This window comes from Doryrhamphus excisus, chromosome 1 (assembly GCF_030265055.1).
Source record: "Doryrhamphus excisus isolate RoL2022-K1 chromosome 1, RoL_Dexc_1.0, whole genome shotgun sequence".
Lineage (NCBI taxonomy): Eukaryota > Metazoa > Chordata > Actinopteri > Syngnathiformes > Syngnathidae > Doryrhamphus > Doryrhamphus excisus.
Genome location: NC_080466.1, coordinates 34,631,858 through 34,658,589, shown reverse-complemented (window position 1 = coordinate 34,658,589; position 26,732 = coordinate 34,631,858). Strand labels below are relative to the sequence as shown.

Sequence of the window (26,732 nt, the reverse complement as noted above, 5' to 3'; positions counted from 1 at the left end):
CAGGGAAGTTGTAGCTTACACCTTTCCTGACACAGAGCAAATCTGTTTAGCATGTAAGGGCATTTAGACCAACAATACTATTTGCCCCAATGGCTGGACGGGACACAACAAAAAAAAAATACAAATTAAATTACTTTAAAAAAAAAAAAAAGAAAATCTTTAAAAAATTTACTTAAATTTATTAGGAAAGTAGGAAGTGAACAAATGTAACAGTTACTGATTGTAAAAGTACCAAATGGAGGGGTAGGATTTAATAAGCTTTGCTTCTTCCTACTCCTTTTGGACATGTGGAACTGTGAACTGATTATGTGATGCACTCAATTGTAATCTGATGCATGTTCATATGAAATTAAACCATTACCATTACCATTACCATACACCCTGTCATTTCTTATCCCACATCTTCTACACCACACCTGATATGCTTCTTGTCACTTGGAAGTCTTTAAAAGGAATAGGAAATATTGAGAGCATTACTTGACTTTCTGCTAGAAGCAACCACTAAATTCTAAAGTCTTTCCCCCCAAAGTTGGCTGTTGGAAAGATTTATTGTTCAGTTACCTTCTTTGTATGAGTCTCTTTTACTTTTAACCCGCCATAAGCTTGTTGCATGGAAGAATACAAGTACATTTAAAAACCCAAATCAAAACGACTAATTGTGACGTAACATCTCATTTTAAAGGTGGACAACTCGTCTCTGACCGGAGAATCGGAGCCTCAGACCCGCTCTCCGGAGTTCACGCACGACAATCCCCTGGAGACGCGAAACATCTGTTTCTTCTCCACCAACTGTGTTGAAGGTCGGTGGGTCACATCTGGCCGCCATTGTCTCCCATTAGCACCTCTTTTGTTGCCTTGTTCTCACTTCAGTGTTCTCTGACATCCACCAATCACAAGTTGCTGGATGACCAACTAACAACGTCCTTACTGGCCGCAGGCACGGCTCGCGGCATCGTCATCGCCACGGGGGATCGAACGGTGATGGGCCGCATCGCTACGCTGGCGTCGGAGCTGGAAGTCCGCCGCACGCCCATAAATATCGAAATCGAACACTTCATCCACATCATCACGGGCGTGGCCGTGTTTCTGGGCGTCAGCTTCTTCATCCTGTCACTCATCCTGGGCTACACCTGGCTGGAGGCCGTCATCTTCCTCATTGGCATCATCGTCGCCAACGTGCCTGAAGGTCTCCTGGCCACCGTCACTGTGAGTTGAGACGCTCTTCTTTATCTCCAAGTGGCCTGTATGCCATCATATTTTCTATGCCGGGATAGGCTCCACCCCCTCTTAGAAGCTGCAAAACCCAATTAAATTATCTCATTCAAATGATGACCCCCATGTTAAAATACTCGAAATACTCCAAATGAATGGGCATACAAAAGTCAACCATTTTTCCCATTGACTCCCATGTTGAAGACACCATCTTTTTTTTCTCCAACTCAACTTTCTATATTTTTAACTCGTCCTCTTGCGGTCATTTCTCTACCGATTTACAAAACGAGCAGATCTATGCGAAGCCCCAACCCTCAGGCCACTCATGGTCATCTTATGGTGTCGATATCTCGAATCGTTTGGCCGTAAGAAGCTTCTGTTCGACATGAAGCATTCAGCCTTCTCAGTGATTTGTGCTCATTCATTGTCAATATGGCCGCCACCTGCTCCTCCTCCTTCTCCCAGCCCCTCCCATTTTAAAACGATTGTGTGTCATCATGTGCGATTACAATGATTCCCTTCACAGCTGATACCAAACATCTCATGTATCTGGTAGATTTTAAAAGTTGTATATTTCTAATTAAGCACAGTGACTGCAGTCACCTCAAATCATTGGAGTATCAAAATATCAACATTTCCATCGAAACCATGATATAGCATTAAGCTGTGTTATCATCATGTCAGGAATCGGTAGATGGTATCGACCCGCTCCTCACTATCTCTCTGCCCTTTAGTACAGAATGACAATGTAAAACAACACATGACATCATGTGCAGACGCCACAGGAGTTCCTGGCCACTTTCACTACTTGATGCTATGTTGTTGGGTTCTAGCATGCTAATTGCTAGCATGTTAGCATTTTAGCTAATTTACTCATGTCTAAAGGCAAATACACACATGGCATCATGCAGGGAGGTTATAGGACAGCCTTGGCACTTACGGTACCTGAGGCTCTCTTGCTAGATGCTAGCATGATGACCGTTAGCATGTTAGTATTTTAGCTAATTTACTATGTCTAAAGGCAAATACACACATGGCATCATGCAGGGAGGTTATAGGACAGCCTTGGCACTTACGGTACCTGAGGCTCTCTTGCTAGATGCTAGCCTGATAACCGTTATCATGTTAGCATTTTAGCTAATTTACTTATGTCTAAAGGCAAATACACACATGGCATGATGTAGGGACACTATGTGACTGCCTTAACACTTTTGGGACTCGGTGCTTTCTTGCTCGATGCTACCATGTTAACTGTTAGGATGTTAGCATTTTTACTTTTTAATGCATGTCTAAATGAAAATACACACATGGCATGATGTATGGACACTATGGAATTGCCTAGGCACTTAGCCATTTACTGCTATCTTGCTAGGTGCTACTATGCTAATTGTTAATATATTAGCATTTTGGCTTTTTTACTCCTGTTTCAAGGCCTATACACACATGACATGATTTAGGAATGCTTAAGGACAGTCTTGGCACTTATGATGCTATAAAGCTATTAGCATTTTAGCTCATTTTGTCAGCTCGACAGACATGGCACGATGAAGGGCATTTTTCTAATTCAGTTTTTTACACTGTATTAGAGCCCTCTCTAGACATGAATTAACACTCCTAAAGTCACTTTTACCACCAAATATAGTTGATATAATTAAAGGAAATTAGCCATTTAAGGCATAAGCAATACATAAGCTGTGTGGACAGGAAGTGACGTTGGGGCTTCAGTCAAGTTTCAGCTGGATTATGATCGTAACAGTAGCCTGTGTTGTTATTATTATGATGATCATTATTATGTAATAATTTTGCCTGTTGTGAGATCATTTAAATGTGCAATAAAAACATCCAGGTGTGTTTGACGCTGACGGCCAAGCGAATGGCCAAGAAGAACTGCCTGGTGAAGAACCTGGAGGCTGTGGAGACGCTGGGCTCCACCTCCACCATCTGTTCAGACAAGACGGGCACGCTGACCCAGAACCGCATGACCGTGGCCCACATGTGGTTTGACAACCAGATCCACGAGGCTGACACCACCGAGGACCAGAGCGGTGAGATGCAGGGAGGGGGGGTAGGGGGGCGTTGCTGCAAGGAGGTGGAGAGGTTGGAACCACCTGCCCGAATTCATCTGCTGAGCATTCACTAAAGCTGCAGAGCACACATGCATTCATCGAGCAGCAGGCGTGAATGCACCACCTTCACAAAATTCCACAATCCCTCTATTCTACTTCCTAGTCCATTATTCCTCTTTTTTACTATTCTTGTATTCCTGTCACGCCCTGTGTGTGTGTGCCAGCTCATTTATGTTATTTTTTTATACCTTAGTTCCTGTTGTTAGGCTCTTATTTTCCTAGTTTTTCCTGTCACAGATGTTGCTATTAGGAGTTTTCCTTCTATTTAGTGCATTCTATTAGTTTGTCGTTGCATTGTTTGTAGTAGCTTGTCACGCTACTGCAACCCTGTCTTTGCTGACTTCACACAATTTTTACATTCACAACCTAACTGTGTGTGTGCACACGTGTCAACGCGTAAAAATTTCCCTTCAATGCGTAACCTAATTCACGGAACACGGAGACGTGCCTTTTCACTTCCTGGTTGCTGTGCTGTATCTATTTAAATGGGAGAAAGGCATTACTGCCACCTGGTGGTAGTTTTTTCGGCTTCCAACTGTATCACACATGCTGTCTTCTATTGTAGAGTTGCATTATCAACTATTTGTGTCTCATGCAAATTTGAGATGTATAAATATGTCCTTGGGAGAAAAAAACTGATAATAACATAGCAAATTAGTTAAAAAGCCATTATTGTGTCTAAAACATTAAACCAGTTGCTCCAATGTTATTTTACTGCAACACTCTTTAATGTCTTTAACATGTCAATGAATGGAGACAATTATTATTAATAGCTACATCCTGATTCAGAATTTATTCTGGATCCAAATTACTAAAATGTAATAAGATGCTATTTAACAATGACAAATTATAGCATCTATCTGTCCATCCATGAATTGATAAAACACAGTGGACTTCTCAGCGATACGTTGGCCTCTCGCCCGTGCGTTGAGCACTCTTGAGAGCGCCTGGCTGAAATGAAAAATGAATGCAGTGTGCTGAAGTGAAGGTCATTTTGAGAAAGATTGCTCAGGAAAGACGAGACAAGCGGTCTAAACAGCTCAGACGTCATGTGTAAAAAAAAAAAAAAAAATCAATGTCATTCTTCAAATTGGGGAATTGAAAAATCCCAACGAGAAAAGTGTTGCTGACCTCCATTGTGTTGTTTAGCTGCTGGACTGACGGAATCCATATTGCATGAATACGCTTTTTCAAATAATAATCAAGGGGAAAAACAACAGATCCCACTGCCTTGCTTGCAGGTTCGGGTTTTGACAAGAGTTCTACGACTTGGGCGGCGTTGTCCCGCGTGGCCGGCTTGTGCAACAGAGCTGACTTCAGAGCTGGACAGGACCAAGTCGCTATCTTAAAGGTACGAACACTCCAACACTCACAAACACTGCAACAACAACTCTACTCTAGTTTTACTTTTTGAGGAAGTTTTACTAGGAATCACTCTGTTTTTTTTTTTTATAGTTTTTATGCAAGTATAAAATAACAAAATAAGAGGGCGAGTGGTTAGCATGCAGTTAGCATCACAGTCAAGAGATCGGGAAGACCTGGGTTCCATTCTTCGTGTGGAGTTTGCATGTTTTCTCCAGGTACTCCGGTTTCCTCCCACATTCCAAAAACATGGTAATGGTAATGGTTTAATTGTAATGGTAATGGTTTAATTTCATTTGAACATGCATCAGATTACAATTGAGTGCATCCCATAATCAGTTCACAGTTCCACATGTCCAAAAGGAGTAGGAAGAAGCAAAGCTTATTAAATCCTACCCCTCCATCTGGTACTTTTACAATCACTAACTGTTACATTGTACATTATATTTCAATATAGTGCGTACCATACAATGACATAATGGGTACTATATTGACAGTTACTATGGTACCGATTATGTCATTGTATGGTCATGTCACCTCATACTTCGGTACGTGACAAAAATAAAATAAAAATATATATATATTATTTGAAAAAAAAAAACTTAAACTTTATTAGGAAAGCAGGAAGTGAACAAATGTAACAGTTACTGTGGGTACCATAGTAACTGTCAATATAGTACCCATTATGTCATTGTATGGTCATATCACCTCATCAATATAGTACCCATTATGTCATTGTATGGTACGTACTATATTGACAGTTACTATGGTACCCATTATGTCATTGTATGGTCATATCACCTCATCAAACATGCTACGTTAATTGTCAACTCTAAATTGTCCATAGGTATGAATGTGAGTGTGAATGGTTGTTTGTCTATATGTGCCCTGTGATTGGCTGGCCACCAGTCCCCTGCCTCTCGCCCAAAGACGCTATTGAGTCATAGAAAAAAGTGGCATAGAAAGTAGATGGATGGAGAATTTTAAAATAAAACTTCTGACTGCTCTACAAATAAAGTTTGATTAAAAGGCAGTAGCTGTACCATTACACCACAAGGTTTGACTTTGGGGGGTTTATGCTTCACCACAGTGATGTGTATCCTTTGCGTATTTGCCGAGAATTCCTTGCAAAATGGAGGGCCCCCCTGTGGATTGTGGGCCCTGCTCCTGGTCTGTTACCTTTGCTAACAAGTAAGGATGCACATAGCAATGGGTTGCTTTAAATGCATGTCTATTTACTTCCCACGTTGAAAAGTCGTTCTTGCGTACTGTCATGCATAATAGCCGTGCCAACTCTGACGGTTTGTCTAAAGGCGAGATGCATTTTGGTTCATCTGATACCATTTGCATAGCTGTTACAATGGTATCATTATTATCATTGTAAATATTTGAAAGCAAATATAAAAGAACGCAAAGCATGTTTCACTACTGATGACGTCTCCTGCGAGGCTCTGAGCTCCACAGGTGCCAGGAGCCAATTAAAAAGACATTTAGTGCCGTACTTTTCCACTTGGTCGACACTTGAATGTAAGAATCATCTGGGAGTGATTATGCAGCAGAGCAACTCTTAACAGAAGTCTATTATTAGGATCTAAATAGCACTTTAATGGAGCCGGCCCAGTGTGCCTTAATTGCTTTACATAATGCTGTAACATCACCTCCTTCAATAACACGTCATTACGTTTTATAAGCGTAACATGGGCTTTGTGGGGAATATGAATGAATGAATGATGTTATGAAGACAAGAAAATGACCCCCTTGATTTAAAGACTCAACTGTATGATAATACTTATTATCATAGTGCCTGAAAAGGATCAAGTTTTTTGTTGGTAAAATATGAACGGCAAATATGAACAGACATATGAACATACATTAGGAGGCTAGTGATCACCATAAACTTTATACAAACTTTAAAAATGTATTAAATTGTATTCATGAGGAACAGAAGTTAACAATACGAGCACATTTTAACAGCGACATCATGCTAGGTTAGCCTAACTGACACCTCCCATGTCTAGCTGACTAATAGATAGTTGGCAGCGCATTATTTTTAAGATGTGTAGCGAAGCCTGCTTGTTTACTAATTTAGGTACACGAGGAAGGAGGTTTTTTTCTTCACGTCGTCACGATAAGATGCTTTCAAAAGTGGAGCAAACAAGTGACCTGAGTGTAGCAACCTTACAAGCTCCTATATCTCTCCCACCTCTAAAAGCATGGAGATGGAATTTCCTTTGTCTGTTTATTCATTCATGGAAAAACAAGGACAAATCTTGCAGAGCGTGTGTCCTTGTTGCTGCTGTTCATGAATGAATAAACAGCGACCAAAGGAAATCTACTGTCATGCTTTGCCCCCACCCCCCACCACCATACCAACATCATACCACCACACCACCACGTGTTGCTGCACATTTGAATGCATCGTTATATTTGTTTCAGGTCAGCAGATTATTCACAAAACACTGCTCTCCACCAAGGTTTTCTCTTTGTCATCAATTAATACCATCAGAATCCTGAGATCCTAAACAAACCCAATAACTGCCCTGGCATTACTTGCAAGAAGAAGAAGACGTAACAAGAGGGATCAGCGTTGCCAACTGAGCAACTCTTACCTGAAATCACGTAGAGCGGATCCACGTACATTTGTGATTCAGCATTTCCAGCCCTGCGAATTTGCATATTTTTGGTTAAAATTTACAGTACATAAAAATCACTATTTATGCTAAGTCAGTAAAATGTATAAATACTACATGTGATAATGCAGGCAATACACCACTGTAGTAACAACAATTTGTACAGATTTATGTCTTTGTGCTTCACTGATAATGGTTTTTCATCAATGGATTTTACACTTTGTTCGTCGGTCTTTGAAGGCACTATAGCTGCTTTATACTTTTTATACTTAAAATGTGTTTAATAAATAGGGATGTCTACCGGCGGCACGGCGGTCGAGTGGTTAGCGCATAGACCTCACAGCTAGGAGACCAGGGTTCAATTCCACCCTCGGTCATCTCTGTGTGGATTTTGCATGTTCTCCCCGTGCATGCGTGGGTTTTCTCCGGGTACTCCGGTTTCCTCCCACATTCCAAAAACATGCTAGGTTAAATTATCCATATGTATGAATGTGAGTGTGAATGGTTGTTTGTCTATGATTGGCTGGGATAAGCTCCAGCACCCCTGCGACCCGCGTGAGGGGAATGAAATGATGAATGAATGAAATGAATTTTTTTCATAGTCTTGACGAAGGATACGTTTTTTTTAAGGGTTTGTTTGTTGTATTTCTGAATTTACGTTTTTATTACACAGCATGACCAACAATATTATTTGGCTTTTGTGACAAACCTTGTTAGTCAGGTCCCTAATCCAATAAAACTTCTAAAAAACTGAAAAAAAAATGGCTCCTCCGTGAGTCACCAGCTATATTAGTGGACGGGTTTGAGTGCCAGAGTGAGCCTAGGAGCTATGTTGTCTGGGGCTCTATGCCCCTGGTATCGTCTTCCAAGGCACATAGGGATGTCCAGAAATGCACCAGAACACCATAAGCTGCAGCTCTATGATGGACTTTGTAGTCATATCATCAGACCTGCGTCCGCATGTTCTGGTCATACAGGTGAAGGGAGGGGCTGAGCTGTCAACTGATCACCACCTGGTGATCGTCCGACGCCTCAGAAAGGGGAAGCAGTTCCCGGTCCACAAACATCGGGGGGACGCGGTCCTGCTGACCTCAACCGTTTTCCACCCACATTCCAAAAAGATGCATGTTAGGTTAATGGGTGTCTCTAATGTGAGTGTGAATGGTTGTTTGTCTATATGTGCTGTGATTGGCTAGCGACCAGACCAGGGTGTATACCCTGTCTCTTGCCCCAAAGACAGCAGTGTCATAGAAAATGAATGAAAGGTGGAGGGTTCCAGAGCTGTATCTAATCTGATAATTACAACAGTGAACTTATTAACAGTCTTATTGATCATGTTGATCAGAATGTCACCATCACTCTAGCAGGATGGTTTGCAGGGGTAAGACATTTTTATGGACTTGTTAATTACTCACGATTTTTTCGTCATTTGCCGGTCGTCTCGGATCATCATCTCTGTGAAAAGCTGTATTTTTCTTCTCCATTTTTTCTCCCCCATCAGAAAGCACTCACAGGCGGCGCCGTTCTGTTTGTGTCCTCATTGATAAAAAAAAAAAAACCCAACAGAATCAAGTTATTTTTTCATTCTAAACATATTCATTTTTCATTTGTGTGTTGTACTCTTTGTTTACTTAATGCTTAATTACTTTTTTTATTTAATGCATAGCCAATTATGCAAATTTCACAATTGCATGACTATGTCAAAAAACACACATAGATTGCAGCATGGGTGAAACACTGTCTGATATTATTTATGTGACATGCAAACTATTGTTGTAAAACTCCAAGGGCAATGCTGTGTCCTGTCTGCCTGGCTCCAAGTGTTGCTTATGCAGATGTTGCAGCGCTACCTGCATTATTAATGACAGCCATAATGGAAGTGAACAATGCTCTCCGGGGCGCAACTTTAATCAATTAAATAACACATGGAGGGGAACGATTTGGCTGCACTGTGACAAAGACTGCTCTCCACTCTCGCTAAGCTACTGTGCTAAGGTCCTCCATTATTTGTGTGTGTGTGTGTGTGTCCGTGTGTTCTCCAGAGGGAGACTGCTGGCGACGCATCAGAGTCTGCTTTGCTGAAATGCATCGAACTGTGTTGTGGGAGCGTTCGAGACCTGAGAAGCAGGAACTCCAAAGTGGCAGAAATCCCTTTCAACTCCACCAACAAGTACCAGGTACTGCAATACAAACAGCATGTAAGTGTCACAAGTCCCACAATACTGTACAAAAGTATGTGATACTTCATTCTAGAATTTAGAGCTTAAAAGTGCTTTTAGTAAACCCTACCTGAAACACAATGTTTTGTAGCTTTTTCTGTAGCTTTAATGCTAATGAGCTGACAAGAGTGTAGCGCCAATATTAGCAACAAGCATAGCTGTTAGCAACAGTGCTAACATTACACTCGCATTTTAATAGTTAGCTAGCTTAGCATATTTGCTGAAGAAAAACGAATTAAACTTACATCAAACTTACCGTAAGCGTTTTCCTGAACTCAGGCACACAAACTTCTTATGTGTGTGTGTGTATGTGTCTTTTTGTTGTCTTTCTTTTTTAACATGAAAAGCACTTTGTGCTACATTCTATGTATGAAAAGTGCTCTACAAATAAAGTTTGATTGAAATTTGATCTTCCACATCTGTAGCTGACTGACTCATAGTTGGCATAGCTTTATTTTATACCACTTGTCCTCATTAGAGTTGCAGGTATGTTGGCGTAAATAAAATATATCTACAAAACGTCATCCATTAAAGCAAGTGGATGGGATCAAACATGTAATGAAAGTCATTATTAATGCTAACGTGCTACCTCTTATGTTATCCTCTTGCTTACAGAGCTTATACTGTCTTGTTTAGCGTGATAGCATGTATCACCTTCATTCCTAGTCACTGTGACTTTATGTAAATGCTGCTGAATGAAATGCAAAGGCTCTGTGGCCGAGCCACTTTAAGTGGGCCCACAGGCATGAGCAATCGATTGAAGTGGATCACATCCTTCCCACAAATTAACTTTAATAGATGTAATTATTTCATGGTGTGCTTTTCCCAGCGGCTCCTAAAGTAAATAAATTACACAGTAAATAATTAACATTTTCGATGATGTATCCCATCTAATTAAGTTTATTTCATTCTCTCACAGAGGAATCCCATACCATTATTATTGATATCTGTCTGACTGGATCTGTTGATCTGTCCTTTTTCCTCCAAGCTCTCCATCCACGAGGCAGAGGACAATCCTTCCGGTCATATTCTGGTCATGAAGGGAGCGCCAGAGAGAATCCTGGACAGGTTGGTTCATCAATAATGGATCAATTGCAGCCCACATAGACTGCATTTAGCTGTCGGTTGCCCTCTACTTTATTTATACTGTGGAATGGCCAGCAGGGGGCAATGGCACCAGAAAGTTGACATTGGGCGAGACGCAGGGTACACCCTGGACTGGTGGCCAGCCAATCACAGGGCACATAGACAAACAACCATTCACACTCACATTCATACCTATGGACAATTTGGAGTCGCCAATTAACCTAGCATGTTTTCTAGAATGTGGGAGGAAATCGGAGTACCCGGCATGCACGGGTAGAACATGCAAACTCCACACAGAGATGGCCGAGGGTGGAATTGAACCCTGGTCTCCTAGCTGTGAGGTTTGCACGCTAACCACTAGACCGCCGTGCCGCCGCCCTAATAATCATTAATTATAAATAAAAGCACGCACACACAACACTGTGCCCCCCCCCCCCAACACAAGGAAGCTGCATCGTGGCACCTTGAGCAAGGCGCCCAAAACACAAACCTCACTTTTGTGTTGAATTATGACTTCAATAATAAACATTTTCTGTGGCGTTTTTTTACATTATCTATCACCATTGTCCTCAGTGAGCCATCATGGTGATTTAATGACTCACAAGCCCGTTCAGACTAGAATAGACAGCACTCAGGGCATTGAATTGATCGCAACTGGACTGTTCAAGTCAAGTCGTTTCCCCACTCAGGTACATTGCGGTACAACATCACAACAAGAATGGCACTCAGTGGCCTAAATTTCAGTTTCAACCGAGCGTGAAAGCACAAACGTCTGTCAAAACATTACTTGAGTTTAATCAACTCTGCCATTTTTATGACTGCACCTATCTTTAATGGCATCCCACTTAAATATTAGTAGTGATCGTTAGCAAATGTTTTAATAGGTGCAGCACCATCATGATCCATGGCCAGGAGCAGACACTGGACGACAACTGGAAGGACGCCTTCCAGAGCGCCTACATGGAGCTGGGAGGACTGGGAGAGCGAGTCCTGGGTACGTTTGGCGCCGGCAGCTATTATCCACTTGGGAGGAGATAGTGTGGGAGAGGCGATTGGATGCAGCCATTATGTTTTATCATCTCCTCGGGTAAGAGGGTAGTTTAGCCAAATGTCCCTTTAGAAGAGCGGTGTGTTTATCGTTGCACTTTATCCAAATGAGAATTTCCCTTTTTTTTTTTGTTGTTTATTGGTCAGGGTGGGCGGGGTCACTGTGCTCTTGCCAAGTTGACAGGAAGCCAAACGCTGAGGAGACACAAAATGTTAAAGACAATAAATATTTGCTTGCCTATATGAAAACTTGAAATGGTTTAACTTTAACTTATTTTGAACATGCATACAAGTTACATCGGAATCTCTCATATAAGTGTAAAATTACATTTTTGTCTAAGGTCATATTTCCAGTGCATATTATCATCTATTATGCCCTCAGAAATTAATCTCACCAATAATGTGCGCACAAATGATCCTGACTTTGTCTTAGCCATCTTTTATATTTGTAATGTTACAATTTAACACATGGTCATGTTATTACTGCTAGAAACGGTTGAGAAATGGCTGACTTTCTGTGCATTTTACAGCATGGCTTCTTGAGGCTTTTTTTTGTCCATGTATGAGTACAACTAGCTGTGAGAGCTGAATTTTAAAAAAGAAAAAAATCTTTAGGTGCAACTGAAAGAAAAGTAGGTTTTTGAGAGTTGGCTAGCCCTCAAAAAGGCTGTTTCTTTCACTTACGAGTCCCCCATTGTACTGAATGCACTTTTGAAAAACAGTAATACATGTCCCTGGAGCCTATTTATGAGCATCAAGCTTGAGAAAAATCTATCGGCCTCACTTGTTGGCTCTACTTTTGACAGCAAAGGCTTTTGAAGTTGCTTCTTTTCATGACATCCTTCCTCATGGACCGCCCCGAGCTAGTGGAGCCCACCTGTGTATACGCTGTATGTTTCGATAATTTTTTCTTCATTGAATAGGCATTTTGCTCGCATTGCGAGTGTGTGTCGCACTCCAACTCTTGCAAATTTCTCAACTGAGGGACGAATAAAGGCATAGCTTATCGTATCTTAATGTTACGTTGTTGTATGTGAAGTAAAAAAGCAGAACCTCAAAAAAGTGCATAGACCAGCTGGTCTGGAGACCAGCTACCAGCATGACCAGTTGTGTTTTTAGTGCATATTTTAGGGCTGGTATGCAGGTCTAGAGACCAGCTACCAGCATGACCAGCATATGTTTTTATGCTTTTGTGCTGGTCTGAACCAGAATACCAGCTTACGTTGTTTTTCCGTGCTGGTATGCTGGTCTGTAGACCAGCTACCAGCATGACCAGTTGTGTTTTTGTGGATACGTTGTGTTTTTGGGCTGGTATGCAGGTCTAGAGACCAGCTACCAGCATGACCAGTTGTGTTTTCATGCATACGTTGTGTTTTTGGGCTGGTATGCAGGTCTAGAGACCAGCTACCAGCATGACCAGCATATGTTTTTATGCTTTTGTGCTGGTCTGAACCAAAATACCAGCTTACGTTGTTTTTCCGTGCTGGTATGCTGGTCTGTAGACCAGCTACCAGCATGACCAGTTGTGTTTTTGTGCATACGTTGTGTTTTTGGGCTGGTATGCAGGTCTAGAGACCAGCTACCAGCATGACCAGTTGTGTTTTCATGCATACGTTGTGTTTTTGGGCTGGTATGCAGGTCTAGAGACCAGCTACCAGCATGACCAGCATATGTTTTTATGCTTTTGTGCTGGTTTGAACCAGCATACCAGCTTACGTTGTTTTTCCATGCTGGTATGCTGGTCTAGAGACCAGCTACCAGCATGACCAGTTGTGTTTTCGTGCATACGTTGTGTTTTTGGGCTGGTATGCAGGTCCAGAGACCAGCTACCAGCATGACCAGCATATGTTTTTATGCTTTTGTGCTGGTCTGAACCAGCATACCAGCTTACGTTGTTTTTCCATGCTGGTATGCTGGTCTAGAGACCAGCTACCAGCATGACCAGTTGTGTTTTCGTGCATACGTTGTGTTTTTGGGCTGGTATGCAGGTCTAGAGACCAGCTACCAGCATGACCAGCATATGTTTTTATGCTTTTGTGCTGGTCTGAACCAGCATACCAGCTTACGTTGTTTTTTTTGTAAGCAATGTTTCTTCCAAATGTACACTTTTGTCAACACTCAAGGTTTGAGTTAGTTGTATTCATACTGTGGATTCCTGCAAGTTCCACTCCCAAACTGGCACCACTAAAAGCGACACCTCCTCCACCGCAATGATGATAGAACACAATCATCACCTCTGGCACTTTTTAAAAGGTGGAAAGATTCCCAATGGTTGACATTTTCAAGATGACATGCTCGAAACGCGTCATCAGCTGAAAGATAAAATTGAAGCTTGTTTTTCATCCAAAATATTCCTTTGCCGTTTTGCAAGGGAATTCATTACTGATGGTGAGAATCCTGAGAGAAAAGTGAATAAGTGAGCAGAGAAACATAAATGATTTGACACAGCCGTGCAACATGCTACAATTGGACATGGAGCTTGGGTCGTTGTTGAGGTCATAAATTGAGCTGCAGAGGACATCGCCATGGTTGGACAATCTGGGGGAGGACGGCACACTGCGACGATTAATCACATTGAGATGAATATGAAAGTAGGGCTGCAGTGCAATTAGCTATCATATCTGGGGTCTACTGAGTCGGGGTACAATATCACACATAAAAAATGAGTCGCTGCGCAATCAACATATCTCATAATGAGAAGAAATTGACCCCAACACTTGACCTTAAAGGGGAACTGCACTTTTATTGGAATTTTGCCCATCATACACAATCCTTATGTGAAACATGAACACATTTTCCTTTCCTCTTCTTGTGCATTATAATACAAGAAAAAGAGTTAATAAGAACTAGCTAACAATGATAGCTACTAACTTATAATAACGCGTAATAGTTGCTGTATTTTGATGATTTTGCTGATTTCAAATCATTTTCAAGGCACATTGATACACATACTTATGCTAATTCCTAATCTTGTTGAATCATTGTAGCGAAATTGAGAGCTAGGTATCCACTCTTCTGTCTGTGAATGATGCGTAGACTAGCGATTAGCAAGGTTAGCGTCATGTTAGTCTGCCAGATAAAAATACTTTTTCATGTTAGCTGCTAGAATAATAATATCGCTGTAGCCTGGTTAATATACAAGTCAGTTATGTAAATGGAACATTGTTGGTGTTTTTTTGAAAGCGCTTTAAGCGTCAAAAATAGGTATTTCCCATGCCGTCCGTTGTTAGCTAGCTCATATTAACTTGTTTTCTCACACTACAATACACATAAGTAACAACATCCACTTCTTCACTGATGAAGACATTAAGGAAAAAAAAACATGTGGTCGAGTCCACTTTAGAGCAGTTTGTGTTGCATATTATAATATTTTCAGCAATTTTATGTCCTAGAGGTCTCATAATAGTGTTCTGGAAGTGTGTTAGTCTTGATGCTGGAATTGAGACACAGTTTAAAAGTGCTTTTAGTAAGCTCCACTGGGAACACAATTCCGTGTGTCTGTAGCTTTAATGCTAATGAGCTGTATCTCTGACAAGAGTGTAGCACAAACAACAAGTTGCAATTCGGATGACTTTGGACTTGACTTGACAATATCATCAGACTTGCAACTCAACTTGGACTTTGATATCACTCATTCGACCTGAATGAGACTTTAGTGTGATGACTTGAAAATAATGCCTTGACCTGTCTTGTTTTGGTTTTGCACTTTTTTACTTGAGACTTGCCTTGAGACTTGCAAAGCACTGACTTGCTCTCACCTGTGGTAATAGATGCCATATATCACATAGTACAACAACAGAACATTAAGGACTGGGACAGGAGGACAAAAACGTTAGCCACACTAGCATAGCGATGTGAGCTACAGTGGAGAGAGAACAAGCCACTGGAGGTGGAGCCTTTTTATTTCCTGGGTCCCATGGAAACCTCAGGAAGACAACCCCAGCGGGGCCGTCACACAGTGCTAACATTACCCAAAAGACACATTTTAACAGAAACATTACGCTAGGTTACTCCGGTTTCCTCCCACATTCCAAAAACATGCTAAGTTAATTAGCGACTCCAAATTGTCCATAGGTATGAATGTGAGTGTGAATGGTTGTTTGTCTATATGTGCCCTGTGATTGGCTGGCCACCAGTCCAGGGTGTACCCCCCCTCTCAGCTGGGATAGGCTCCAGTACCCCCCGCGACCCTTGTGAGGATAAGCGGTAGAAAATGAATGAATGAATGAATTATGCTAGGTTAGCATGTGCATGGAAGACAAACACAAACTTACAGCCCCCACACATTTTTTGTGAAAAATAGACTAACTCTACAGCAGGGGTCTCAAACTCAATTTACTTGGGGGCCACTGGAGCATCAGGTTTTCCAAAACAACAAAAAATTTATTAAAAACAGAAAAATGAATAAAGTTTGCTTTGGTTTCGATTTTCTACAATAAAAGCTCTGATAAAACATTCCACTGTTCTCAAATATCTTAATTTTTTATTTTTCTGCACAAAATAAGATGAAAAATAAATAAACAAATCAAGAATAAAGAAAATCAATCCATCAGTAATAAATAAATATAATAATAAAACGGCAAATAAAAACTTAAGAAACCACATATAGTTGGTGGGTAGACAAATTATTTTTTTCAGATTAAAATGAACAAAGCATTATTAGAGCCCTGTAGACATGACAAAACACGACTATGGTCACATTTATACTCTTTTTATTTACAACATATTGCGCAACTGCAGGGTCTTGAGACACATGCTAACTCGCAAACTAGAGAGCTAGCGACCTAAACGGTAGCCTTCAAGTTATTTCCTTTAAACTTAAATAGCCAAAACTTACCACTTCCACACGGATAGCGAGGTTAACTATTAACAGTTATTTAACCCAACATGAACATTAATCAAACGTAATAATTTTTTCTGGGTACATGATACCATACAGCATCCATATCAAACTTGCGCGGGCCGCACTAACATTAAACTTTCATATCAAGGCGGGGGCCTCAAACTAGTGTCCTGCGAGCCACATTTGGCCCGTGGGCCGCGTGTTTGAGACCCCTGCTCTACAGAAAGGTGCCCATTTAAGCCAGGCATTTGATTGGCTTGAAGTCATTAGTAATGCTAACATTGTAATTCATTGGCATAGCTTTATTTTAAGATGTGTAGTGAAGCCTTTAAAACTTGTGGGCACATACACATGTTGGTATCTTGCTAGGGACCGGTTGGAGGCGGTATGTCCGTGGTCCATGATGAAGGAGGTTTGTCTTCATGAAATCATTAAAAAAGACTTGAAAAATGTTTGAGAGAACTCAAATGTGGAACAAAGAAATGAGAGAGATGATAGATGTTTCTCATGTTTGTTGCTCATAAAAAGGCTCTAGGGACGTACCGTATATTTCTGTTTTACATGATTAAAATCTCACTTTTGAGTAATAGCAAACATTTTTACGTCTTGCTGGAAAAAAACCCTGAGAATCGTCTCAGTAGCGTTCTCCACAATTTTTTGAAAATCCAGTTTCACTCAAACATGAAACTCAGCAGGAACATCTAGCAGGAACTCAAACTGTAAAATGCACTTGAAGTCAGCCATCTTGGTTTGAAGTGTCCTCTTTAAGTTAATTTTGACTGTTTCTTGCAGTACTTCAAACATGAACATCATGAATAAGTCATTTGTGCAGAGCAGGGCACGTTTAAATCTTTGTAGGGCTCTGCTGGTAAGTGTCAACAATCCTCTGGATCCACAAAGATTGTTGTAGCTTTTCATGTTTATCAATATCTACAACGTGCTTTGCCTCAGTGAGTTTCTATCCCAAGAATCATCCCGGCCATCCCCGTCCTCTTGCAGGCTTCTGCCACTTGAATCTGCCTTCATCCCAGTTCCCTCGAGGATTCTCCTTCGACTGCGACGACACCAACTTCCCCACCGAGCAGCTCTGCTTCCTGGGCCTCATCTCCATGATTGATCCGCCGCGTGCCGCTGTGCCCGATGCCGTGGGTAAATGCCGCTCGGCTGGCATCAAGGTAATTGCTTCTTTCTCCGATTCACTTTTTTTTGCGTTGTTGTCCCTGGAAAGCTGTTTCCTGCAGCGTCATTTAAATACGGATGAGATGTATGATCAACTCCTGATCGTTTTCCTGAGAGACTGTCGCTTGCCACATACATATATATATACTCTCATTTCATTATGGCTTGCGGGATAAAATGCCTTTTTTTTCCTGACATGAGGGAATGCAAATAGGTGTGTGGGTTGATGACAGACATTTTGACTTGTCAGAGCATTTAAAGCTCAGGTGTGAATAATCGCATGGCACTTTGAATAGAAGCTGACGGTTTTCTGCTATGTGATGCTAGAGAAAGTGTAAGTAAAGGATGTCACATGCTTCTCTCAGTGGGTGTAATGGAGAGTGCATAGGTGGCCATTTTTTTTAGGCCTCAGTCTGCACATTAAAATGGCTGACGCATACTGGGTTGCCTAACTTCTATTGGGTGTCCAAACTTTTTTCAGCGACGTCTGCATACAGAAAAATCAAAGAATGTGTGTGGGCCACTTTTTCTATTTTAAAGGGCACTTATTATGCTTTTTCCATTTTTCTGACCTATAAATGTAGTTAGAATGTTGTATTCTCATGTTAAAAGATGCCAAGGTGTCAAGTAGTGTGGTTTGCACATTTGGAAGTGAGCCCTGAAAGAAATTTGGGATGGTTCACGTTGCTCAGTTTCAGAGGGCGTTGCAAAACTGTTCCTTTGTGATGTCACAGAGGAGCGGGCTGTAAGTGCGAGACGCTTTCTGCCCTCCCCCAATCTCAATCAATGAATGTGAAATATCCGCCAAATTGTTGCTGAAGCCAGAAACAGTGTGCTCTCGCCGGGAAAGGTGCATTAATGTCTTACACCAGTTATTTTCAACCACTGTGCCGCGGCACACTAGTTTGCCATGAAAAATCATCCAGTGTGCCATGAGGAATTATCCATTATAATTTTTTTAGTTAACATTTATGTATCATTTTCTGCAAATATTATGTCATTGTCGAGTGTCCGTGGTGTAAAGTCTGGCAGAGCAATTAAATATTGGTCCGTGTGGCAACACGTCGCTGATTGCTTCGTTCCTCCAATAGTTAGTGATGCCCGTGAGGTGGTTAGCGATGTACCGCAAAATTTTTCCAATGTAAAAAACGTACTGTGGCTCAAAAAGGTTGAAAAAAAACACTGTCTTACACGCTGTGCGTCCACGGAGGTGGAGAGAACCTCAGTTCTCACTGTCTGGAACACTACCAATGTTCCAAGATTGTCCTCGTTAGTAACAGCACTCTCATGTCTGGCTACTGAGCTCCACGGCACCAACGGCGCCTGTGAGAAAGTGTGTCCGACAATGAGTGCTCCTCCTCGGGCAGGTGAGGTAGGTGGAGCACCAGCGGTGCCTACTCTTTGAGTTCATACACGATAAGTCAGGGGTCTCCAGCCAGTAGCTCATAAGCGGCCAGTAAACACTTTTCACTTAGCTCTCCAAAGTCTTTAATCATTTATTAGCAACTCCTACACCCACTAAATTAGAAAGAGTTGTTTGCGATAGTAGTTTGGGAGTGTGACCAATCACATTGGAGTGGGCGGGTCCGGAGGCGGGGTGTGGGTGGAATGAACAAATCGTGCTGAAAGGAGCACACATCTACAGCTGGAATAGGTGCAGATTCTGGAAGATCTAGAAGTTTTTTTTGTGTGGGTTATTGTGTGTAGGTGCTCTATAGGAGTCTACAACTCAATACAAAGGGTCGATAAATGAGAATAATAGGTCCTGATGCTAAAAAGATGCTAAAAACAATACAGTGGCGGTCATTATATTGTATGCTAAGCTATCTGGACAAAACATCCACAACTTAGTTTGGGCCATCTTACCATGTTGTTACATGTATGGTGTACATTTTATGCCAAGTATTTATATATCGTCACTGTTCTTTTGAAATATTTTTTTTCGAAAAACAAATGCAAGGAATTACAAAATTTGAGAATGTGTTGGAAGCTACTGTAATAATAATAGCAACAATAACTTATTTATTTTATCCTTATAATATGTTATGGGGGCGGAACGGCGGTCGAGTGGTTAGCGCAGCTCGGAGACCAGGGTTCAATTCCACCCTCGGCCATCTCTATGTGGAGTCTGCATGTTCTCCCCGTGCATGCGTGGGTTTTCTCCGGTTACTCCGGTTTTCTCCCACATTCCAAAAACATGCTAGGTTAATTGGCCACTCCAAATTGTCCATAGGTATGAATGTGAGTGTGAATGGTTGTTTGTCTATATGTGCCTTGTGATTGGCTGGCGACCAGTCCAGGGTGTACCCCGCCTCTTGCCCGAAGGATAGGCTCCAGCACCCCCGCGACCCTCGTGAGGAAAAAGCGGTAGAAAATTAATGAATGAATGAATATGTTATGGACCGATGAAAAACAAACTGCGGACTTTTCACTGATATCGGCCGATAACGATCGGTCGGCGCACCTCTAACTGAAACAGAAAACACTGTTGACAAAGCCAAACAAACCTCGAACTTCATTCTATTTCCATTCAAAACGAATTCGCTCTCTTCAGATTTAGCCTCTAGTTTGATTTTACAGCGGCTCGTTTTAGCAGAAAAAAAAACCACATAATTGCACCCTCTACTTGTTAAGTGATACAATGGTGAAGTCGTCAACTTCCACACATTTTTAATGATCAAAAAATTAATAGATTTCTTCCCTATGCTTGCTAATCATCAGAAGTGTTTCAGGAGCTCTTTGCTTTCCTGCCGCTCAATCATTCTTCACCTACACCAGCTAACAGCTCCATTCTTGTCTCCTGTAACTACCGCAACACATTTGGCTGACTGATGGGCCCAGAAGGCATTGTTGTTGTAGCTCACGCTCGCTTGTCACGGCTGATACACATACAAGATACAACTGATGTGTTGATGTGATGTGACGGATGGGCTTCTGTGTTCAGGTGATCATGGTGACAGGCGACCACCCGATAACGGCCAAGGCCATCGCTAAGGGAGTGGGCATCATCTCAGAGGGCAACGAGACGGTAGAGGACATTGCTGAAAGACTCAACATCCCTCTCAGCCAAGTTAATCCCAGGTGTGTGTGTCAAAGGTGGACAGTACAAAAAAAAAGAAAAACATATTATCTGGTCGCTCAGCCTTGACTGTGTTGTCCCACAGGGACGCCAAGGCTTGCGTGGTTCACGGCTCTGACCTCAAGCACATGAGCTCTGAGTACCTAGACGACCTGTTGAAGAACCACACCGAGATTGTGTTTGCTCGCACGTCACCTCAGCAGAAGCTTATCATCGTGGAGGGCTGCCAGAGACAGGTCAGTGGACAACCTGGGTGTGCAGAGGTCACACACAAAAATATTTCTGTAACTCCTCTACTCCTCACTCGCTTCACGCAAAAGGGTCAAAATTTGTCAAAACAAGCACCCCGACTGTGTTGCCTGGGATATTATCGTTCTGACAAATCCACCACATGGTGGTGCTTTTATTAAACCCCAAAATATGACACACACACTCCCACCTACCCCCATTAGTTGTATTGACTTGGAATTTCTCAAACATGTGTGTTGTTCGCAATAGTAGTTTGGGAGTGTGACCAGTCACATTGTAGTGGGGTGGAATGTTTTAAAACAAACCATGTTGGGAGGAGCACACATCTACAGCTGGAATAGGTGCAGATTCTGGAAGATCTAGAATCAAGAGAGAGAAAAAAAGAGTTTTTTTGTGTGGGTTATTGTGTGTAGGTGCTCTATAGGAGTCTACAACTCAATACAAAGGGTCGATAAATGAGAATAATAGGTCCTGATGCTAAAGAGATGCTAAAAATAATACAATGATGGTCATTATATTGTATACTAAGCTATAGTATACATACAAATATACAAATATATACAAATACAAATATACAATATACAAATATATACAAATATTGCAAATTTCCCCACTGAGGGACGAATAAAGGCATATCTTATCTTATCTTATCTATCTGGACAAAACATCCACATCTTAGTTTGGGGACGCCGTCATCTTACCGTGTCGTTCCATGCATGGTGTACATTTTATGCCAAGTATTTATATATTGTCACAAATCCACCACATGGTGGTGCTTTTATTAAACCCCAAAATGTGACACACCCACTCCCACCTACCCCCATTAGTTGTATTGACTTGGAATTTCTCACACGTGTGTGTTGTTCGCTATAGTAGTTGGGGAGTGTGACCAGTCACATTGGAGTGGGCATGTCCGGAGGCGGGGCATGGGTGGAATGAATTAAAACAAACCATGTTGGGAGGAGCACACATCTACAGCTGGAATAGGTGCAGATTCTGGAAGATCTAGAATCAAGAGAGAGAAAAAAGAGTTTTTTGCGTGGGTTATTGTGTGTAGGTGCTCTATAGGAGTCTGCAACTCAATACAAAGGGTCGATAAATGAGAATAATAATAGGTCCTGATGCTAAAGAAATGCTAAAAATAATACAGTGACGGTCATTATATTGTATACCAAGCTATAGTATACATACATTCATTCATTCATTTTCTACCGCTTTTCCTCACGAGGGTCGCGGGGGTGCTGGAGCCTATCCCAGCTGTCTTTGGGCGAGAGGCGGGGTACACCCTGGACTGGTCGCCAGCCAATCACAGGGCACATATACACAAACAACCATTCACACTCACATTCATACCTATGGACAATTTGGGAATGTGGAAACCGGAGTACCCGGAGAAAACCCACGCATGCACGGAGAGAACATGCAAACTCCACACAGAGATGGCCGAGGGTGGAATTGAATCCTGGTCCTCCTAGCTGTGAGGTCTGCGCACTAACCACTCGACCGCCGTGCCGCCAGCATACATACAAATATACAAATACAAATATACAATATACAAATATATACAAATATTGCAAATTTCCCCACTGAGGGACGAATAAAGGCATATCTTATCTTATCTTATCTATCTGGACAAAACATCCACATCTTAGTTTGGGGATGCCGCCATCTTACCATGTTGTTACATGTATGGTGTAGTACATTTTATGCCAAGTATTGATATATTGACACAGAAATAGTTCTTTCTTTTTGTATTGACTTGGAATTTCTCAAACGTGTGTGTGTGTGTGTGTGTCACTGCAATTTAAAGCTAGATGTTGTTTTATTGAGTATGTGTTACTAAAGCAGATATACAGCAGTGATATGTTTGCTTGTGTGTGTGTCCATTGCTTATCTGTATGATTAACAGTGAGTCAATTTTGACATTTAAATGTATGCACCCAATGCATTTGCACACTTTCCCATACAGCGGAGGTCACTCTACAATTCCCCCTCCACTTGCTCTTTTCTTGCGCTGTGTGACTGAACGATTACAACTCAATTCCATTCCTCATTTAATCTCCCCAGAGCTGCTTTTCAAAAGACGTTATTAAGGGGAAAGGAAGGAAAGTGTGGAGCGTCAAGCTTAAATCACGACACTTATCTCACTCTTCTTGACACTTTTTCTTTGTCTGCCCCTTTCCCGTGGGTTGCAGGGGGCCATTGTGGCCGTGACGGGCGATGGCGTCAACGATTCACCCGCTCTGAAGAAGGCCGACATCGGGGTCGCCATGGGGATTGCCGGCTCTGACGTGTCCAAGCAGGCGGCGGACATGATCCTGCTGGATGACAACTTTGCCTCCATTGTCACGGGTGTAGAGGAGGGTGAGTGATGGCTTGTGACTTTGGGGTAGTCAGTGTACAGCCTGTATAATAATAATAATAATAATAATAATAATAATAATAATACATTTTATTTGTATAGCGCTTTTATACTCAAAATACTCAAAGACACTTTACAGAAGAATGGAGTTGAATAAATCTGCCCGACGAGATCCTGTGGGGCTACGAGTTCCCTCCCGTAGTATCCCTCTCCCAGTCGGGTAAATACGTGGCCGTGAGGCGGGGGCACAGCAGCCAGGTATAAAAAATTTGACATTAAAAACAGATTTAAAGAGGTGGGTTTTTAGTTGTTTTTTGAAACTGGGAAGGTCAGGGCAAGCACGGAGTGAATGGGGCAAAGAGTTCCAGAAGGTGGGGGGCAGCGATGGAGAAGGCTCTGTCTCCCCAGGTTCGGAGCTTGGATAGACTTACTATCCATTGAAGAGGAATCAACACACAGCCAATAATGTCTCCATAGTTGGCAAACAATGTTTCCCCTAATTTGATCATTGATAATTTGATCTGTAAAACTAAGACAGTAACAACATCAAAAAATGAATAGTAAATGACTACAGAGCCACCATCCACCAATAGGAAACTGGAGTTTGTTTTTAAAAGCATGTTTGTGCACCCCGCACATGAGGTCATCAAATCTTATCAGTATGAATTCTACATAGTATCCGCATTTGGTACCATTCATTCATTCTTTAATTTTCTACCGCTTATCGTCACAAGGGTCACGGGGCTGCTGGATCCCAGCTGTCTTCGGGCAAGAAGCGGGGTACACCCTGGACTGGTGGCCAGCCAATCACAGGACACATATAGACAAACAACCATTCACACTCACATTCATACCTATGGACAATTTGGAGTGGCTAATTAACCTAGCATGTTTTGTAAATGTGGGAATTTTGGAATGTGGGAGGAAACCGGAGTACCCGGAGAAAACCCACGCATACACAGGATTGAACTCGGGTTTCCTAGCTGTGAGGTCAGCGCGCTAACCACTCGAACGCCATTCAGCCCTAGAGTGGGTCATTGATTTAAAAAAAATAAATACAAATAAATACAGTGGTGACTTGGTTAGTGTCATTAATCCGTACCAGAAAGTCCGACTCAAACCAAAACAAACTCTAACCAAAGAAAAATTTCCCATGGAAAGTAATGGAAATCCAATGAATCTGTTCCATACATCCCAATATTTATAGTTTTACATGCAGAAAATGATTCAAAAATAAATGTCTGCAAAAAAAAAAGATAAATTGACAGACAATTTGGAGTGGCCAATTAACCTAGCATGTTTTTGGAATGTGGGAGGAAACCGGAGTCCCCGGAGAAAACCCACGCATGCACGGGGAGAACATGCAAACTCCACACAGAGATCGCTGAGGGTGGGATTGAACTCGGGTCTGCGCGCTAACCACTCGACCGCCGTGCAGCATTTGGTACCAAATATGAAAAATACAGTTTAGTAGATACGTGGAAGTTAGATGGTGCGTTCAAGTATTGTCGAACAAAGTAGGATAAGCCGACGCTCATATTCCATGTGAAAAACTGGGAGGTTTCTGACTGTATATAATTTTTTTGATAAAATAATAGCCCATATTTTCAAAATCGATAACGATTTAAATAAAGTTGGTTTGAGCTTTTTTTATTTTTGTCATTGCACCTGAACGTTTCCCGCAGCCTTACAGCAGACCGGTATCGGTCCCGGGCCCGGTGGTTGTGTCTACAAGTGTTTACTTTGTATAGAATTGGCCCTTGCCAAGACATATTGTCATAGTAAATGGTAACTGTATGCAGGGACATTTAAATGCGACAGTTTTAGCTTTTGCTTGAGTAAACTGTGCATCTGGGTCCCAACTGGCCATGCTTATTAAGGTTAATGACTTTTTTTTCACAAGTGAAATCAGTATATGTATTTATCTATAAAAATGGATCCCAGATGGCAGCATGATGTCTTGCATGAGTACAGAGCTTGCATATTTATGATCAGGCCCATGCACCGCGGGGACTTTATACTGTATAAACAACAATATGAACAGCTTTGAAAGGAAAACGGCAGAGACTTTCCACAGGAGAATGCTGTTTAATCTAAAGTGGCGGCGGCTAATAAAGTCAGTCACTCTGGAGGCAGACTGTGCATTTTCAATTTACCTTCAGCATTTAATGCCGGCAAGAAGGAGAAAATCCAGACTCCCCCACTTTATAGCGATGACTGTTATCCCACACTGCACACGCTGTGATATCACGACACATACTACATACTGTGCCACCCATGCTTCTGTCACCCTCTTCACCAGGTCGTCTTATTTTTGACAACCTGAAGAAGTCCATCGCCTACACGCTGACCAGCAACATCCCAGAGATATCGCCCTTCCTCCTCTTCATCATCGCCAGCGTTCCCCTCCCTCTAGGAACCGTGACCATCCTTTGTATCGATCTGGGAACTGACATGGTGAGTCCATGATAGCGCCACAGAGAAGCCAGGCTAACATTAAGATCACCAAATGACTTCATTGAGAGGATTTAAAACCGATTCAATTTACAACAGCGTCACTGGAGGCCACAGAGAACATTTGTCTTGATTTTGTTGGGTTCTCTTTCACAACACTCTATCTGTGGAACCTCTGTTAGCACTTACATATGTTCTTTCATGCTTCCGACTTCCTTCTGGATATGCCTCACGTCTGGCACCTTGAGCCTGGCTAACTTCCTGATAGCCTCACTAACTCCGAGGTACCCTGGATAAAACTTCCTGCTAGCCTGGCTGACTGTCTTTTATTATATTTTTTTTGCCTGGCTAATTTTCTGGTAGCCTCGCTAACATCTCAGTCGCCTGTCTAAAACTTTAATGGAGCCTGGCTAGCCGTGGCTAAAACTTCCTGCTAGCACGGCTAACTCCTTAGTAGCCTGGCTCAAGGCTGGGTTATACCTTCTGACGCAAGTTGTGTTTTTACATGACGCAAAAGATAGACTTCATGAGTATTTTTGATTTATTTATATGTAAATTCATCATCACACTAGTAGCACAAACACTGGAAAACAGCTTCTGGTCTCAAAATAAAAAAAATAATAAAAAGCTTTACAGACGCCGCATTATGTAACAGAGACGATAGATGACGAACGATTACCGTATTTTCTGGACTATAAGTCGCTCCGGAGTATAAGTCGCACAATGCCAAAAATACATAATTAACTAGAAAAAAAACATACATAAGTCGCACTGGAGTATAAGTCGCATTTTTTGCTGGTAATTTATCGTCCAGAAAATACAGTATATATGTATGTATGTATATATATATATATGTATATATATATATATATATATATATATAT

The 26,732-nt window shown here is 41.7% G+C and overlaps 1 protein-coding gene and 1 long non-coding RNA gene across 2 annotated transcripts in view; one reads left to right on the top strand and one right to left on the bottom strand.

The window, feature by feature from the left end:
- The window catches only part of atp1a2a (ATPase Na+/K+ transporting subunit alpha 2a), a 56,202-nt gene that overhangs the window by 9,581 nt on the left and 19,889 nt on the right, over nt 1-26,732 (top strand). Inside the window, exons 7-18 of the mRNA XM_058067209.1 lie at nt 683-800; nt 938-1,206; nt 3,059-3,257; nt 4,580-4,689; nt 9,373-9,507; nt 10,538-10,617; nt 11,520-11,629; nt 17,525-17,700; nt 20,649-20,785; nt 20,869-21,019; nt 23,228-23,396; nt 25,697-25,851. Coding sequence (XP_057923192.1) covers nt 683-800; nt 938-1,206; nt 3,059-3,257; nt 4,580-4,689; nt 9,373-9,507; nt 10,538-10,617; nt 11,520-11,629; nt 17,525-17,700; nt 20,649-20,785; nt 20,869-21,019; nt 23,228-23,396; nt 25,697-25,851 — 1,809 coding nt within the window. The remainder of the gene's footprint in view (nt 1-682; nt 801-937; nt 1,207-3,058; nt 3,258-4,579; nt 4,690-9,372; nt 9,508-10,537; nt 10,618-11,519; nt 11,630-17,524; nt 17,701-20,648; nt 20,786-20,868; nt 21,020-23,227; nt 23,397-25,696; nt 25,852-26,732) is intronic.
- LOC131125563 (uncharacterized) lies at nt 20,417-22,082 on the bottom strand. The gene is made up of 3 exons (XR_009129043.1): nt 21,984-22,082; nt 21,338-21,391; nt 20,417-21,032 (listed from the first exon to the last, which is right to left on the bottom strand). It is a non-coding gene; the product is annotated as an uncharacterized LOC131125563 (long non-coding RNA).